The sequence below is a fragment of the Canis lupus genome, chromosome 2 (assembly GCF_011100685.1).
Source record: "Canis lupus familiaris isolate Mischka breed German Shepherd chromosome 2, alternate assembly UU_Cfam_GSD_1.0, whole genome shotgun sequence".
Lineage (NCBI taxonomy): Eukaryota > Metazoa > Chordata > Mammalia > Carnivora > Canidae > Canis > Canis lupus.
In genome coordinates, this window is record NC_049223.1 from 83738455 (window position 1) to 83757179 (window position 18725).

The 18725-nt window shown below is 64.3% G+C and overlaps 1 protein-coding gene across 1 annotated transcript; it reads right to left on the bottom strand.

The window, feature by feature from the left end:
- Positions 1–6698: 6698 nt before the first annotated feature.
- Positions 6699–12307, bottom strand: MIIP (migration and invasion inhibitory protein). The gene is given in 9 exon segments (NM_001284483.1): positions 6699–6817; positions 7099–7233; positions 7921–8017; positions 8163–8292; positions 8803–8855; positions 8965–9073; positions 10640–10724; positions 11052–11384; positions 12140–12307. Coding segments are annotated over 9 exon segments (1107 nt in total). The 5' UTR covers positions 12263–12307; the 3' UTR covers positions 6699–6775.
- Positions 12308–18725: the final 6418 nt, after the last annotated feature.

Sequence of the window (18725 nt, forward strand, 5' to 3'; positions counted from 1 at the left end):
GGGGTGTCCCGGGCACGGCGGGAGGAGAGGAGCAGCACAGTTTTCTGCCATTCGGGGACGAGCGACACGACTCCGTGGCCCCTCGCCCAGCCCGGAAGGGAAGCGGGGCGCCCGGGACGCGGGGTCCAGCGCCTGGAAGCAGGAAGGGCCGCTCGCTCCCGCCGATCTGAGACTTCCCGCACCTCAGCGGGTTAGGGAGGCCGGCGGTCCCCGGGGCGGCGACAGAGCTGCACTGGGGCCGCGGGCACGGGGCGGAGAACCCGGGCCGGCGGCGGGGGCGCCCCGGGAAGCTCGGGCTCGGTGGCCGGCGGGACACACGCGGCCTTGGGGTCACCGCCTCGCGGTCCCCCCACTTCCCGCGTCCCTGGCTCCCGGAGGCCGGGCACATGGCACAGGCAACGGTTAGCCGGGGGGGGGGGGGGGGGCGGGGACTGTGGTGCCACCAAAAAGCCACAAGAGAGGGGCCCCTGGGAGGCCCAGCCGCTGAGGGCTGCCTTCGGCCCAGGCCGTGACCCCGGGGTCCCGGGATCGAGTCCCGCGTCCCCGCAGGGAGCCTGCCCCTCCCTCTGCCTGTGTCTCTGCCTCTCTCTGTGTGTCTCATGAATAAATAAATAAAATCTTAAAAAAAAAAAAAAGCAAAACCACAAGAGAGAGAGGTTGAAAAAAAAATCCTTCCCAGTCAGAATGAAAAGTGAGACCGAGAGAAACTGAGTGAGAAGCTCTCGGCGGAAGGAAAGCCAAGCGTCGGCTTCCATGAAAGCGACGCGGCCCAGCAGGTCGGTAAATGACTCAGTGCCGAGGCCACCGAGGCGGCCGGGCCTCCTGCAGCACGTGTGCGCGTGAGCACCAGCAGACACGCACGTGTGAGGACGCTGGCGGTGGGCGGGGCCTGCCGGAGGCTGCGGGGGGGGGGGGGGGGGTGCCCGAGGCTCCTAGACACAGGCCCTCGCGGCCCCCTCGGAACCCCAGAGCGCGGGACGCCGAGCTGCCCCTTGGAGGCCGCGGGTCGCGCTGGTGGGGCCAGCGCCGTCCCCCATGTGCGGGCCTCCCCCCAGCCCCCCAGCCGGTTCCCCTCGGAGGCGCCCACGCTACATTTCGACGCACGGACGGGTGGGCGCCGGCGGCCCGGGCCCAGGCTCTGGCCCCCCAAGCTCAGAGCCGCCTGGGGGACCGCGGGCCCCGCCTCCAGGGCCTTCCCTCCGCCTCGGCCGAGACACCCCCCCCCCCCCCCCCCCGCTGCCGCACACAAGGCCCCATCCTGAGGTTCTGCGGGGACACGCCTCGGGGGCACCCCTGAACCCGCCTGTGGGCCCCGGGCGACACTGGCTCATCCCTCCTAGAGTCCCGGCCTGGATGGGCAGCCCCGGGGACCCCAGGCCCTCAGAAGGCCCCAGCCCAGCAGGGCCGAGATCACCCGGGGTCATGCGGCCCTGGTCGAGAGACGTGGGAAGGCGGCGGCCAGCGGGGAGGCCGAGGAAAGGCGTCCACGGGAGGCAGGACGAGGCGGCCGCCAGGGGACCCAAGTGACACGGGCGGGCTCTGACGCCAGGACCCGGGGTGGGGGGGGCCCAGGCCTCTGGTCAGCCCAGCCCCGCCGCTGGCAGCCGCGCCCTGCCGTCCCTCCCCGAGGGGCCCCGGGGGCAGGGACACGGCCCCGCAGCACCCTGAACCCCCCGTCACGGGCGGATGGCCCAGCACCTCCCTGGTGGGGGCACCTTACCCCCCCCCCCCCCCCCCCCCCCCCCCCCCCCGCCAGCATCCAGGCCTCACCAGGGGCACCTCCTGCACTTCGCGACTCACCAACCACCAACGCAGCCTCGGACGCCTCACGGGGGAGGCAGCGGGTCCCGACAGGCTCCGGGGCCCACGACCCACCCGCCCGCCCACGGACCCCCCAGCCCTGCAGCCGCTGCCGCTCTCCGGGCCACCGAGCAAGGGGAGCCGCGGAGCAGGGACGAGGGGTCTCCCTCGGGACCCTGGTTTTCGGATTGCCCGATGATCCTGAGGGCAGGAGAGCTTCCCGGGGGCCCCCTCCCCTGCTCCCCAGCTGACACCTCCAGGACCCCGGCCTGGCTGAGCACAGTCCCGTCGCCTTGGGAGCGGGGGCCTAGGGCACCCGGGCCTCCCCCACAGAAGGCAGGGGACGGCTGGTGGCTTCTTCTTTTTTTTTTTTTTTTAAGATTTATTTATTTATGATAGACAGAGAGAGAGAGAGAGAGAGAGAGAGAGAGGCAGAGACACAGGCAGAGGGAGAAGCAGGCTCCGTGCACTGGGAGCCCGACGTGGGACTCGATCCCGGGACTCCAGGATGGCGCCCTGGGCCAAAAGCAGGCACCAGACCGCTGAGCCACCCAGGGATCCCCCACCCGCCCCGTTGGTGGCTTCTGTGGATGGGGAGAGCAGCCCACTGCCAGCCGCGGTCAGGGCTCAGCCTGGTGCCACGACAGGGGGTTACCCCAGAGGCCACCCGGGCCACCACCAGGCACCCGTCAGAGCCCCCCATCACCCCACTGGCCATAGACGGCTCCGCAGAGGCTGGCTTCCCCCACGACCTCCTGCTCCGTCTAGCCGGCCGCCGTCCTCACGGCGGGTCCGGGGAAGGCCCTGGTCACCGCAGGCCGCGGCGGGCTCGGTCCTCCGGGCACCTCCCCGCAGGGGGCACGGCCCACGACTGCTGCTCACACCTGCAGTGCCCGCGGCGGCCGGGCAGCGAGGCTCTGAGCCCATGCACTCGGCGGCCCATACCCTCTCCTCCTGGGGTGCGGGGGGCAAGGACGTGTGGACTCAGGCCGGGCGCCGCGCACTGACCTGGTGACAGGCTGGGGCAGGGGGCTTGTGCAGCCGATGAGAACCGTCACATCTCAGCAGCGAGGGCCCCTACCTCCCACTGGCACTGTCCCCCCCTACGGAGGACATCGGGCTGCAGAAGTGAGGGGACACGCCCAGGGTCACCGTCAGGAAGCCGCCAACTGTGTGGGGAGGGTCCGACCCCCTGACTCGGGTGCCCAGTAGAAACTTCCATTGCACCAAAATCTTGCCCATTCTCAGACCATCAGAATGCTGAGTTCCAACAGCACACGGGGAAATAATTCTGGGAAGTGCAGCGTTTCACTGTTCTCTGGGCCACGCACAGCCCTCGCCCACGAGGACCGCCCGACCCCCAGGGAGCCCCCCGCCGGACGCCCCCTGGGAGACCCGTCTGTTCCCTGGGACGTTGCAAGGGTCCCTTGGGAGGCCGGCCAGTGTTCATTCCTGCACGCGCTCCCCATCTGTCCCCAGGGCTGGGGACCCACAGCTGCTGACGGGTGGACAAAGGCCCAGGATGAGCAGGTCACAGCACCCCCAGTCACTCCCCACGGCCCCTCCCAGGCCCCCGCGATCTGCACACCAGCGACGTCACAGCTCCGCCGCAGCGCCGGACTCCCGGGACGCACTCCCTTCGGGTCCCAGGGCTGCGCAGTCGGTCTCCCCCGGACCCAGGGGCTCACTCACCCACTGCCCCACCGCCCGCCCAACACCCACCTCCTGCCACGTGCTGTCCCAGGACGGAGCTGCGGCCGGGTCTGGGCCCGGTGCCCGCCCCGAGCATCCACCACGGAGCGTGAGGCCGCGGCGCGCACAGGGGCTCGGCCCGGGGGCCCTGCCTGTTCTGCGGCATCAGGGAAGGCGCCCGGGGTGGCCTGGGGGGCCGAGGCCTGAGCCCGAGGTCAGGGTAGGGAGGGAGCTCCGGGCAGGGGCAGCGGCGTGGATCGGGACCGGGGCCGAGGACCGTGAGCAGGTGTGAGACCCGGGCAGAGGCTTCCGCGGGGCTGGCCGCTGCTCCGAGGGGCGGGACGGGAGGCGCCCCAACACCCAGCTCCCGCGGGGCCCTGGGGGGCAGGACCCTGCTGTCACCGTGGCCGGCTTCCCTGCCCAGCACACAGCAGGAGCTCGATGCACGTGTGCAAATGGGGGGGCGGGGGGGGGCATGTGTGAATGGACGCCCGTGCGGGGTCTGTGCTCTCATAGGGGCAACAGAGCTCAGGCCGGATTTATTTTTAAGTTTAAGTCGTCTCCTCCCCCAACATGGGGCTCGAACTCACGACCCTGAGGTCAAGAGTCACGCACTCCGGGACCTGAGCCCCCGGGCGCCCCTGTTCTTATTTCTAAGTGACAAACACTCAACATCATTTGGGGAAGACGTAGGCGATCTTGCTTTTTCCCTTTGGGATCCATACCACATCCTGGGAGGGGGAGAAACACTAGTGTGCACCCCAACACGAGGCTCCCTTGGCTCGGGGGAGTGAAAGCATCCATTACCACCTCGATGCAGGTGGGAAACCAGGCAGGAAGACCACACTGGGTCCTGAATACAGGTTAGCCGCTACTTGTGAGAAAACAGGAGGAAAAAAAAAAAATTCCAACCAAGAAAAAAAATACTCCCTCCGCTCTCAGCAAGCCAGCACATTCTAGTGGGGGGTGGTGGGGACACGCTCAGCAAGGGAGCTCCCGGTCAGGGACTTAGGAACACGTAAGGGCCCAGAGGGACACAGGCAGGGGCGACGCGGAAGGCTGAGCAGGGGTCGGAAGAGGTGAAGGCAGGGGACAGGGAGAGACCCGGGCAGTCCTAAGGGAGGCCTCGGGGACGGGGACGCAGAATGGCTGCGGGGGGCAGGACAGAGGTGGGAGGGGCTGCGGCCACGTGAAGTGGGCCTGGAAGACGTGACACTCCATCCAGGGGTCTCGGCCTGTGGCCTTCATTCTGGGGGGCCCTGGGGTTGGAAGAAGCCTATGCCCCACCTGAAGCAGTCACCCGGAACAGCTCGGGAGAGGCGGCGCGGGCAGGCCAGGGGCCCAGGGCGAGTCCTCCTCGGCCCCCCTGAAACGTCGGCAGGCAGACCCACAGCAAAGACCAGGCCAAGCCTCCCCACCCCAGTTGATCGTTCCCCGTGGCCCCAAGGAAACCACCATGGAGGCCACCGCTGAGACCGCGGGGGGGCCCAGAGCCCCGGGGTCAGTACACCGAAGTCGGGGAGCCTTAGGGTAAGACGTCCGGGTCTCAGAGCACCTGGGCGGCTCTCTGGTTGAGCATCTGCCTTCAGCTCAGGCCATGATCCTGGGATCGAGTCCCCCCACTGGGCTTCCTGCTCAGCGGGGAGCCTTCTGCTCCCTCTCCCTCTGCCCCTCCCCTGCTTGTGCCTGCGTGCTCTCTCTCTAGTAAATTGTGTGCCTCATTAATTCTAAGATGCAATTTCTTTCACATTTTAACATCTCTGAGATTAGCACCATCTCACCGCCGGAGCGCAGACCCATTTTTCCTGCTGGTACACAAAGTAAGGCTGAGTCTATCGATGGCGTCACGGTGTCTGGAGACGGTGGGTGGGGTTTCTTGCACACAGGAGTGACTGGAAGCAAACGGGTGAAACGTACGTTTTTCAAAAGAACTGTGTCTCCAGAGAAATCACTTACCCTGAGGCTTTAATGGACCCAGCATAAAAAGAAAAAGAAAGAAAGAAAAATCAGGACTTTTATGGGAAATGTTTGTGTTGTTCAAACGGTTTCTCTTCCGGCTCAGCTAAACTTCTAAGCTGCTCTCAGCTGTAAATTCATTATTTTTGTTTGGCAAAAGGTTTCCAGATGCTCTACTCCCTCTGGCCAAAGAATTTCTAACAAAACCACTGACTCCCACGGGCCCTATGACTTCAAATTACATATGAATAATATCAAAAAAGCAAACAACCCGATTTAAAAATGAACAGAGGACTTGAACGCGCATTTCTCCTAAGACCTACAAACGGCCCATGAGCCCAAGAAGAGCGTTTCCCCGTCACTCATCATCAGAGAAACAAGCCAAAACCACGAGATAGCACCTTGCGCTCACGAGGATGGCTATTATCAAAAAGGCAGAAAACAAACACCGGTGTGGACGTGGAGAAACCGGGACCCACGGAAGCCCCCGGGAGCTGGGGCTCGGTTGCAGCAGCAGAAGCCTCCCCGCCCTGACACGTGGGCTCTGAGCAACGGGCGGACGGAGCTTCCCGGCATCGGCATCGCAGCTCTAGTGGAAGCCACAGGAGACCACAACCCTCGTTCGGCCTCCAGGCTGAGAAACCTCAGAAAAGCCATGTGCCTCCTCTGGGCTCTGGTTCCCCATTTACTCCACTTTTATCCTCAAAAGCAGGATTTCAGGAGAAAGACACTGGCCGTTGATCTGGGCTCTCGGCCCGCCCACCCTCTGGCTCCCCGCCCGGCCCCGACCACAGCCCCGACCACCTGTGGCTCCGGGGGCTTGGCTAGAGAGGGCCTCAGAGGAGCCTGGGGCCCTGGACCCCAGCTTTAGGAACCAGGGGGGAGAACTCACTCACTGCTCGCTGTCTGCAGGGGCCAGCCTGAGGCCCCGAGCCCCCACCCCAGAGGCCACCCACCCAGGGCTGGAAGCTGCAGGTACACCCAGGCATTGGATCTACCCCACCCAGCGTCAGACCCCCTGTCCCCGGGGTGGGCAGGCGCTGCCAGGGTACCTCCCGGACACCGAGGGCAACAGCAGGACAGACCCAGCACACAGGGCAACCTGGAGCTACAGACGAGGATGGGCTTTATTTACAAACATGTCACATCCCCACCTCTGTCCAAGAGGGACAAGGGCCTGGGTCCCTCCACCTGCCCAACCTAGGAGGCCGGAGCTTAAGTGCACCTGCAGCTGAGGCCGGGCAGGGCTCCCTCCTCGGATGCCCTAACAGAGAAGACGGGTTACAGCTGGTGGCCGCGGCTCCATCCTCCTCTAAATGGCCAGTCCTCAGGGCTTCACAGGGGGCGCAGGCCTGGGGTCCTGACCACACTGGGGTGCAGGGTGGGACCCGTGTTGGCAGGGCCTGGATGGTCACCCTCCGTTCCCCCCTCATCCCCATCTGGATTGTAGAGTCCAGGTCACCTTCCCGGGTGGGGTGGGGCAGCTGGCAGGGAGCAGAAGAGCCTGAAGGGAGGTGCCGTGGGCGGGGAGGACGGGCCCCTGCAGAGACGCTCCTGGCTCTGCTCCCCCTGCCCCCTCCCGCCCCCGGGGGCTCTGCAGACCCCAGGCCTGCTCCAAGGCATGTCCGTCCTGGGGCACCCTGACCATACCAGGTAGGAAGGGCTGGCAGCGGGCAGCTTCCGGTGCTGGGCCTCGGAGGACACACAGGACCAGAGGTCCAGGCTCCTGGGGGCTGAGCTCTTCTCGGATTTGGGAGGGAAAATGTCCCAGCCCAGCAAGCAGTGCTGTGGACAGCAAGGGTTAAGGCGTCTGGCCTGTGGCAGGGCTCCCTTCCAGGGGGCGCACCCCGGGGAGGGGGCTGTGTCCACACACTGGGGGACCCCAGGCCCTGGCCCCGACCTGAGACAGGAGGGGGATGTCCATGGACAGTGGCTGAGCACTTCCCGGGCACCACGTGCCCCATGGCCCAGAAGTACTGATTCACTGAAGGGCCCGACTCACCCCACTGGTCTGAGGACCGTAGGCTGTACCCATTTTACAGATGAGCACCCCTTCTCCTCCCCACCGACCCCCACCCTGGCCAGGAGACACGAAGAACGTTTCCATGGGAGGCACCAGGAACTGGAAGGGCCTGCTCACATCTCTGCTCTGCCACCTGCTGACCTGAGCCCAGGCACCTCCCTCTGCCTCGGTCTCCTTATTTGAACCGCGGGAGGCTCCAGGACCTGCGCTCCTGGTTGCCGTGAGGGCTCCGTGAGCCAAGCCTCCGAGAGGCCGCGCACGGCACACGGGAGCTCCAGGAAGGCGGCCCACGTATGAGGGGCGGGCGAGCAAGCAGACCAGCAGGCGATGGGAGCGGCCCGGCCTCGCTGTGTGGCCCTGGGACAGTCTCGGCCCTCCCTGGGCCTCAGAATCCATCTGGGGACCTGCCTCCGAGCCCAGCTCCACCCAGGCCCCATGTGGCCGCTCACCCGGGGCAGGGCCAGCGTGTCGGAGGCGTCGAAGCTCTTTCGCCGGTGGATGCGGTACTGGTGTGGAGGGTGGAGGACGGACAGCGGGATGCTCACCCTGCGGGAGGGGGCAGAGAGGAGGCACTGTGGGGCCAGCGTCCCAGGCCGCCCTGCACCCCTCAGGACCGGCCCGGCCTCAGGCTGGCTCCCCTCCTCGGCCGCCCCTGTGCTGCCCCCAGTACCTGCCTGCTCTGGCCACTCACCTGACATGCGCGGGCTCCAGCAGGGTCTCAGGGCCCCTCTGGTCCCGGGGGGTCTTGCACAGGCGGCAGGGGACACCGGGGTCGGAAGGCACCAGAAACAGGCGTCGGTTGACGTGGTAACAGTACACGCCTGCGGGGCCGTGAGCAGCGGCTCCCCTCAGCTGGGCCCCCACCTCCCCGAGCCCCTGCTGCCCACCCCACACGCACAGACACGTACGGGTGTACACACACACACACATACACGACACAGACGTGCACGTGTGCTCACGTGACGAAACCAGCGGGACACAGGCTGGTGCCCTCACACAAACGGGCATTTTCACACCCGTGTGCAGGCGTGACACAGCTTCATACCACACTAGTGAACACAAACGCACACCTGTAGCAGTCATCACACACAGCACACATGCGCCATCCACACACGTGTGCACACATGCTACACGTGCGGGCTCGAAGCAAAGACAGGCGCGAAGGAAAGAGGCGGCCGGGGCGGGGGAGGTGGGCGACAGGGCCGGCCTGGTCCTGCAGGGTCTGGCCTCAGCTGCCCCGCAGCCCCCAAGGTCTGCCTCACTGCACCTGGACCCCAGGCCCCCCAGCCCCCCGCCGCCTCCCTGGGCGCCTGGTGAGAACACCCACTCACATGCATGCTCTTCCTCCACGCCACGGCTCTCCCGCACGCCTGGGGGCCGGGGCCTGCGAGGGGAGAGGGCTGAGAGCCAGCGGGCGGGGGGGGGGGGGGGGGGGGGGGGGGAGGGGTGAGCCGCCCTCCCACCCCTCGCCACCCCTCGCCACCCCTGCTCACTCCGGGTCGCTGTGAATACACTCCTCCTTGTTGGCCTCCCGGAAATCCTTCAGCTCCGAGAAGAAGGCATCGGGCTTGCTGGTGACGGGGGAGCTGTTGTCCAGCGACCCTGGAGGGGGCGAGCGGCAGCGCTGCTGTGTGGCTGTGGGCCGGGGACAGGGGCCGGCACTTGGGGCGACTCTGCCCCGCTGCCTCACACGACACACCAGCGGGGGCGCCCCACGCACCGCGACCGCCAGCTCCGCACCGAGCGAGTCGGCCCTCACGCCGTCCCAGTCCCACCGTCCGCGCAGCGAACAAGCACAGCGAACAAGCATGGATGGACGGAGCCAGGCGGGAGGAGGGAACTAGATGGGTCGGCCTCGCGGGCCTCACGAGGAGGCGGTGGGGGTGACCCAGGCTCCTAAGAAACCTGAGGCACGACATCGCGGGGTGACACCTGCCAGGAGGGAAGAGCCCTCGGGGGAGCACGCGACCCTGCTTGCCGTGGATAGGACGGCTCAGCGGGCGGCGGACTAAGAAAACGCAATCGGAGCTGGAAAGAGTGAGTGTAGACAGTCCTGGCGGGAGCTGTCCCACGCCCAGCAGAGGGGAGGGCCGGAGCCAGGAGCCAGGAGCCAGGAGCACGCAGACGCACAAGGGGGGCTGGTGAGAGAGAGAGGGAGGGAGCACGCAACGGGGAGAAGTCACACGCCAAGCCACTGGGCGTCTCAGAGGCAGCGGGGCCTCCGCGGTCCTGGGGGTCGGCGCACAGCAGCCCCACACAGCAGCCCCACCGACCGAATCGGATCACCAGGAAGCACAGGACAGGGACGCGCACGGCACAGCGCCCTGTTCTCCGCCATCCTACGCTGACGGCACGGGGGACGGACCCACGGCAGGCACCTCCTCCGGGAAGCAGGCGGTGAGCTGACGGGTCCCAGCAACCCCCGGGAGCACCTGCCTTCAGGAGGGAACTCCACCTCTCCGTGCCTCAGTTTCCTCCTTTGTGAAATGGGGAGCCACACAGCAAGGAGCCCTTACAAGTGCTGGGTGAGGGCCTACTACGCCTCGCGCACCGCTGAGCTCGGGCTCCAGAGCTTCGGCAAGAGGACGGCCACGGCGCTCGGAGGAAGCGAACGCCTACCCGGACATCAGCTAAGGAACAGGGAAACGGGGCGACTCCCGAGAGCGAGCGATACAGAGAACGTCCAAATGACTTGCGCCACGGGGGTCGGGGGGTGACTACGACATGATGCTCACCGAAGGCCCCGCCTCTGAGCTGCACCCTCCATGGTGAAAAGGAACCAGAGGGTGTGAACCTGGGAAGTGCTCCCCAGGCAGCGGGAACACAAGTGTAAAGGCCCCACAGTGACCACGAGGGCTGCAGGTTCGAGGACCGGCAACAGACCTGGTCGGTCTAGGTAAGGATGTTGGATTTTATTCGGAGCGCCCAGTCCTCTGGCCCCCGTGATTAATACTTCATTCTGGCTGCTGCGTCAGAAATGGACAGTGATGGGGAGATGAAGCCGGAGGACCTGCCAGGCCTCTGAGGTTGCTGGGGGAGGGGGAGCAGGGGGGCAGGACAGTGTAAAGGGCCGACATGCACACAGACCGGGCCCGACCTGGTACCCACGCACAGCAGGGCAGCGCTGGCTCGGCGTGGGGAGCTCCGGCGGCACCTGAGGCGCCGTACCTGCGATCCAGTCGTAGCCCAAGTAGGGCCTGAGGCGCCAGATCCCGTCAGGCACTGCACACTCCTCACGGAAGGTCACTCTCGACTGGGGAGGGAGACAGAGTGGCAAGGGCTAGGCGTGCGGGCCCAGCCCGAAGGAGGCCCCAGGGCTTGGGAGCTGGAAGACAAGACTTTGGCCCCCAAACCCCATTGGTGTGTGACTCTGAGCCTCAGTCCTCCCATCTGTATAACGGGTTCATCACCTTCTTCCCAAAGCGCTGAGAGACTAACAGCCACCACTTCTCAGCACTTCAGCTGAGCTGGACACGCCCTAGGTACCTCCAGGAAGCCCCCCACCCTGGAGGGGAGCTGCTGCCGAGGGCATTCGTCAGACGGGGACAGTCAGGGTCAGGAAGTCGTCCTCCCACGTTACCTTGGGGGGCTGGCTGTGCCGGTCCAGGACGGAGCTCTGGGCCCGGGCCTCCTGGGGCACTGAGCCGGGCAGCCCTGCTGAAAGCTCTGAGTCGTCTGGCTCTGAGATGGGCAGCAAGGGTGCCGAGCAGGGCCTCGGCGAGCCCAGGGACGCTGGGCGCCGGTCCCTGGCAGACGGGAGAGAGGTGACCCCAGAGCTGGCCCCGCCGGGCCAGGATGTACCACAGGGGGCGTCCTGCTGGGCGTCCTGCAGGCGGGAGGCTCTAAAGGCCACTGGAGACATCTCCTGGGATGATGGGGTCTGGGAGTCCCAGCTGCTGGCACCCAGGGCTGACTGGAACAGAGAGGCCCAGTCACCCCAGGAGCGGCCCAGCCACACACCCAGCCGGCCTGCACCAGGCACAAAGGCCTGGCTCCCCATCCTCATCCTCCATCCTATCTTCATCCCCATCCTTATCTCCACCCCCCATCTTCATCCTCATCCCCATCTTCGTGCTCATCCCCCATCCTCATCCCTATCCCCATTCTCATCTCTCCATCCCCACCCCCATCTTCATCTCCCCATCCTCATCCCCCATCCTCATCCTCCCATTCTCATCCCCCATCCTCATCCCCCCATCCTCATCCCATCCCCCATCCCTTCATCCTCATCCCCTTCATCCCCATCCTCATCCTCCCCATTCTCATCTCTCCATCCCCACCCCCATCTTCATCTCCCCATCCTCATCCCCCATCCTCATCCTCCCATTCTCATCCCCCATCCTCATCCCCCCATCCTCATCCCCATCCCCCCATCCCTTCATCCTCATCCCCTTATCCCCATCCCCCCATCCCTTATCCTCATCCCCGTCCTCATCTCCCCATCCCTTCATCCTCACCCTCTCGTCTCATCCCTATCCTCATCCCCCCACCTCATCCTCATCCCCGTCCCCATCCTCATCCCTGCTCCAGCCTCCACAGGAGCCCAGGCCGGCCCCTTCTTTGCTGGGGCTGGTTTCTCTGCGCGGGGCGCGCTGCGTGGAGGCCTGAGCTCCCACCGGGTCAGGCAGTCCCCTCAGCGCCCCTCGGGATCTCCAGGTGAGCACGCACCTCTGAGGCCGCCCTGGCCACCGAGCGCCGCACGGCATCCTGCCCGGCCCACAGCTGCCTCAGGAGCGCCAGGTTGAGCTGCCGGAGCTGCACCAGGTCACCCACGTCCACCATCCCAGACATGTCGCGGGGCTTCCACGGGCGGCAGAGTCACCTCCAGGTCGGGTTCCAGGCCCAGCCCTTCTACCTGAAGAGGTGGCAGCTGACGGGCTGTGGAGCTGCCGCGGAACCAGAACCTGGAGCTCCAGTCCCCACTCTGCAGCCTCCAGCAGGTTATTGAACTGCTCCGTGCCTCAGTTTCCTCATCTGCCAAACAGACATGGAAACAGATCTGCTGAGGTCTCTGCGGATGAAACGAGGTCAGGCCATGAGGCTTCAGTGCGGTGCCGGCACATGGACATCTGCTGTCCCCTGGCCAGGGCACATTCGCTCACAGGCCCGAAGAGGATGGTCCCCTGCAACGACCCTAGCTACCACGTCCCTGTAGTTTGTGGGAAACGACTAGGGCAAGGCTGAAGGGAAGCTTCCGTCTGTCCTACCACCCACCCGTCTTCCCCGTCTTTTCACAAATGAAGAAACCAAAATTAACCCACGTCACACAGTGAGTACGCGACAGAGCCAGAAGGTGAACCCGCATGTGGCTCCAGGACCCCGACACTCCAGCCCCAGCCATGCTGCTGAGGGTGCCTGGGACTGGCCCTCCTCCTCCTCTCCGTCCCCGTCCTCCTCCTCCAGCCCCCCTCGCGACAGAGCCAGGATGTGAACCTGAATGTGGCTCCAGGACCCAGGACTCCAGACACTCCAGCCCCTGCTGTGCCGCTGAGGGTGCCTGTGACTCCCCCCTCCCTCCCCATCCCCCCTCCATCCCCTCTCTCCCTCCTCCCCTCCCCTCCCCCTCTCCCTCCTCTCCCTCCTCTTCCTCTCTCCTACCCCTCCCTCCTCCCCTCCCCCCACTCCTCCCCCTCTCTCCCTCTCCTCCTCCCCTTCCTCCCCCCTCCTCCTCTGCCCCTCTGCCCCAGGGATCCAGGCTCAGGGACACAGAGGCCTCTGGAAGGACTTCTGCAGGCCGGGGAGGGGGCTTCCGAGTGCCCTCAGGGATGCGGGGCTCGCTCCACCCGGGAACTCAGTCTCCCAGTGTGGACTCTGACAGCCACGGCCCGGCCCCCCACACTCACCTGGACCCCCACCAGCGCCCAGGGGGGCCCGACGACCCGGGAGGGCGGGGAGGCCGCAGACGACGGAAGCCAACAGGCCGACCCGCACCCGGGTCCCGGCGCCCCCCTCCCCCGACCGAGCGACCCGGGGGCGGAGCCTGTCTCCAAAGAGAAGAGGGGGCAGCAGAACCCCGCGGAGCTCAGCCTCCCTGTTCCTCCCCGCGCCCCCGCCGCGCCCCCGCCGCGCCCCCGCCGCGCCCCCGCCGCGCTCACCCACCGCCCGGAAGCCGCCGCCAGCCGCCGCTCCCGCCGCCCGGACTTCCGCCCGGCCCGCCCCCAGCGTCGCGGGCTGTGGGCGGGGCCCCGTCCGCGTCCCTGATTGGCCAGGCTGCGGGCGGAGCCTGACGCTCCTGCGAACGTGATTCGGCGCCCGGCCGCGGCAGTTTCAACTTTGGGGCGGGACTCACGGCGGGAATCAACAGCTGATTGGCCAACCTCCGAGATCGCGTACGGGCCGTGGCGAATAAGAACGGGGCGCTCTCCGGCGGCCGAGCTCCGATTGGTCAGGACGGGCCGCGGCCGCGCCGCGCGTGAAGGCGACTGCCTCGGGCCTTGCCGCGGCCCCCGGGGGAGCAGGATTCCCCTGCGGGCGGCCGTGGCGGCGGCGGCGGCCCCAGGACCTTGGTTCACACTTTCCTTCCAGTATTCATCTCCCTGCCTTGCGCGGAGAGGCGCGGTGCCGGGCCCTGGGCGGGGAGAGGAAGGGAGAGGGTCCCCGCGGGAGGGGGGAGGCGGCGGGGGCAGCGGGAGCCCGGGACCCGACGTCCCGCCTACAGACCCGCCTGCGGGCCGAGCCCCAGCGCCGCCGCGTCCCGCCCGCCGCCGCCAGGGGACACGCGAAACCAGTCCGTGTAATTCAGCAAATGAAAGAGAAGAAAGGATGGGGCGCCCGGGGGCTCAGCGGTGGAGCGTCTGCCTTCGGCCCAGGGCGCGACCCCGGGGTCCTGGGATCGAATCCCGCGTCGGGCTCCCCGCATGGAGCCTGCGTCTCCCTCTGCCTGTGTCTCTGCCTCTCTCTGTGTCTCATGAATAAATAAACTCCTTAAATAAATAATAAAAAAGAAAGGAAGGGAGGACAGAGGAGGGAAAGAAAAAGGGAGGAGAGCAAGAGGATCGTTTGGGGTGCTGGACACGCTCCAGAGGTTGCACAACTTTGCTTTTGGGGGCTTTTTTTTATGTTTATTATTTTTTTTTTAAAGATTTTATTTATTTATTCATGAGAGACACAGAGAGAGGCAGGCTCCCTGATGTGGGACTCGATCCCAGGACCCCAGGATCATGCCCTGGGCAGAAGGCAGGCCCTAAACCGCTGGGTCACCCCGGGGGTCACGAAGGCTGCACAAGCTTGTAAACTTGCTGAAATGATTTAATTGCACAGTGGATTTTATGGTGCGTAAATTACACCTCAATAAAGGTGTTGTTTTGTTGTTGTTGTTGTTCTTTTTTAATTAAGTGCGTACGCACTATACAAACCAGTCATTCTACTCCTAGGCATTTATCCAACCAGGGAAAGACTGTCCATACGAAGATTTGCATATAGATGTTTACAGCGGCTGTATCAGAACAAAGGTCAAGGGACGCAGTGGGGGGGTGCTCAGTGGCTGAGCGTCTGCCTTCGGCTAAGGGCATGATCCTGGGGTCCTGGTATCGAGTCCCACATCAGGGAGCCTGCTTCTCCCTCTGCCTGTGTCTCTGCCTCTCTGTCTCTCATAAATAAATAAATGAAATCTTAAAAAAAAAAAAAAAAAGAAAGAAACACAGGTGGACAGATAAGTGGATAAACAAATCATGGTATATCCGTATAGTGGATACCACTCGGCAATAAAAATGAATGAATTTTTGATGTGCCCAATATGGATGCGCCTCAAGATAATTATGTTGCATGGAAAAGAAAGACTATGTATTATATCTTCTATCTGTATAAAACTAGAAAATGTAAACAGATCTATAGCGATGGAAAGATCCATGGTTGGGATCTATGGGATCTAGGAGGTGGGAGGGAAGGAGGCGTGATAAAGGGGCATGAGGGAACCTTGGAGGTGATGCATATGTCCACTGTCCTGGGTGTGGTGATGGCCTCACGGGCATATGTATGTCTCACTTATACACTTTAAACCTCCAGTTTATTGTATATAAATTATATCTTGATAAGGGACACCTGGCTGGCTCAGCTGATGGAGCACATGACTCACATGACTCTTGGTCTTGGGGTCATGAGTTCAAGTCCTATGTTGAGCATAGGGCTTAAAGATAAATAGATAAATAAAATCTCGATAAGGCTGTTGTTAAAAGATGTGAAGCAGGGGCACCTGAGTGGCTCAGCCGGTTAAGTGTCTGCCTTTGGCTCAGGTCGTGACCCCAGGGTCCTGGGACTGAGTTCCGCATTGGGCTCACTACTCAGGGAGGAGCCTGCGTCTCCCTCTGCCCTTCCTCCCTGTACGCACGCTCCCTCTCGCTCCCTCTCGCTCTCTCGCTCTGTGTCAAATAAAATATTTAACAATTAAGTGAAAGATGTGAAGCAAGTAAAGGAAACAAAGAAGAACTTGGCCTCATTGGGTGCACTGTGTCTGCCCCAGCCGGGAGGGACACAGGCCCGCCTCGTGCCGCCCCCTTCCCAGGAGGGCCCCGGAGGACAAGGACGAAAGCCAGTCGTCCCAGGGGACGCAGCTGCGCGAGGCACACTCGGTCACCCAGGCGATAGGAAGGGCTGAGCGGCGCGATGGATCCGGCTGGTGGTCAGGAGCCGGGGGAAGTTCGGAACACAGGGGCCCGGAGTTGGGGAGGAGGGAGACGAGCCGAGAGCCAGCAAACAGCTGGATGGGGGACGTGCTGGAGGCCGGCTGACCCCCCACGCCAGCCTATGCGGGGACAGCGGTCCAGGCCTCGGGTGAAGTGGCCCTGGCTGTCGTCTCCGAGGGCTCGGGAGGTCCTGCTGCTGCTGCGACTGTCAGCCATCTCCAGTGCCCCCCCCCCCCCGGCAGGTGGCTGTGTCCGTCTGTCCTGGAAGGGGGCACCTCGTACTTCAAGAGACTGACGCCACCGCGCCCCCGGGGCCTCTGGTCCCCTGATGTAGTGACGCTACCTCGCGCCAAGGGACCTGGGTTCTGGCGAAATACGGACCACGGGGCATCCGACAAGGATCCACTGACCTCACCAGGAAGCCCGACGGCCACGGGCAGGGCCTGGACGGACCCGGCGGGGGCAGCGGGAACGCCCTAGCATGCAGGGCCCGGGACGGGGGGCAAGTGGGGACCATTCCTGGGCTCAGGCTTCCTGTGCCCCGGAGGGTCCCTCGGCCCGGAAGATGCCGCCATCACTCGGTCGCCGGACCCTCCTGTGGCGGCCCGGGGCACAGTCGCCTGCGTCCTGGGCACAGGCTCTGGCCCGGTGGGACGGGGTGTCGGGAGCCCCTCGGCGCCTGTGCCCTGGGGCCTCCACTCTCGCTGGCAGCAGTGTCATCGGGGCAATGGGCTCCGATCCCCTGGGACGAAGTCGGGATCACCAGGAGCAGGATGCGGGAATTCAGAACCGTGGTGGGCAGGGGACCAGGCAGCAGCAGGGCTGTGACTCGGCCACCGGTCCCCCAGGCAGAGGCTGTGCTGCCACCACCTCCGGGGCCACTGGGTGGGGAGGAGGGACTGTTCTGGAAGAGCCTCCGCGCCCCCACACAGCCTCGTGGCCTGGCACCGGCCGCTCTGGCTCCACCGGGGCTGAGGCACCCGCGGCAGGCCCAAGCTGCCACCCCCGCCACTCCCTGCCACCCCTGCCACCCGGCGTCCACCTGCCAACCCAGAAGTGCAGAGCCAGTGCCCAGGTCACAGCTTCAACCCGTGGGGAGAGAGGCGTGGATGCAGCCCCGCTCCACCCCAGGAAACGGGGGCGACCCGCTTGTGTGGCCTCTTGGGGTCAGTCTGTGATTCTGTGGCACATCTAACGGCAACAGACTTTTATTTATTTTTTACGTGTATCTATTTTTTGGCATCCGACTCTGTAGTGCCCCTGCGGCTAGCTCCCCCCTTCTGACGTCTCGCTTCCTCCCTCCCTCCCGCTCCGGGTTGTGCTGCAGAAATAAGATGGGGGGCGGGAACCAGCTGCTTGAGGCTCTGCTTTCTGGGGAGCCCCGGCCAGGACTCCACCCGCGTGCTGACTCCCAGACGTGTATCCCTGGGCCGGGCTCCCCGAGCTCCAAGTTCTCGTGTCCAACCACACACGAGGGGCCTTAAATATACCCTGTCCCAGGTGCTCCGGACCGCCCCTAAACCTGCCCACTGAAGCTCTCCCCGTCCCACGGCGTGCCCAGGACCGAGTCCCCCGGGGCCCACCCAGTCTGTCAGCATAGCACAGGATTTCTATCTAAATTCAGATTTATTTATTTATTTAAGATTGTATTGATTTATTCAAAGACACACAGAGAGGCAGAGACATAGGCAGTGGGAGAAGCAGGCTCCCTGCAGGGAGCCCGATGTGGGACTCGATCCTGGGACCCTGGGGTCACACCCTGAGCCAAAACCAAGAACCAGACATTCAGCTGGCAGAGCCACCCAGGCGCCCCCATTTCTATCCTTAAAAGGACCCAAGAACCTGACCACTGTTCACCGTTGCCATCACGGTCACCCGGCCGCAGGCACCATCCTCCCCTCCTTGGTCATCGGTCACCCTCTGATCCCCCAGCTTCTGTCCTTGCTCTGTGGTCTCCACGGCAGCCTGGGACCCCGTCAAGGTGGAGGTCGGCTCATGGGACTCCTCTGCTCAGAGCTCTCCAGTGGCATCTGCGTCACTCAGGGTAGAGTCCAAGTCCTTACCTGGGAGGTCCCAGTCAGCCTCGGGGTCCTTTTCAAACCTTATCTCCTACCCTCTCCACCCCCTCACTCTGCTCCGGCCACACTAGTCTCATCTTGTTCCTTGAAGGTGCCAGGCGTGCTCCTACCTCAGGGCCCTTGCACATGCTGGTCCCTCCATCCCTGCATCACCTCAGAGATCCACGTGGTTTCATTCCCCACCATCTTCCTCCAAAAGTCCTCTCAGCAAGGCCGACCCCAACCACACCGTTGTCGCACCCTCCCCGACCTTCCCCTGCCTCGCCCCCCCCAAATCCTTATCTTCTGATAGTCTATGTTTTTTTCTCAACTGGCGTTGCCTGTAGTCCCCCTGCCCCCAGCTTACCAGCTCTGAACACAGAGATTTTTATCCACCTTACTCGCCGCTGTGACTCTAACGCTTAGGACCGTGCTCATCAGCACGTAGCAGGCACGCAAACATCTTGCTGAATCCATGAACTTCCTCATTTGCACAAAGAGGCACACAGACCACTGAATTTCTGGGAAGATTTGGGTTCACGCATCTAAATGTTTGACACGTGCTAAGCTCTCAGC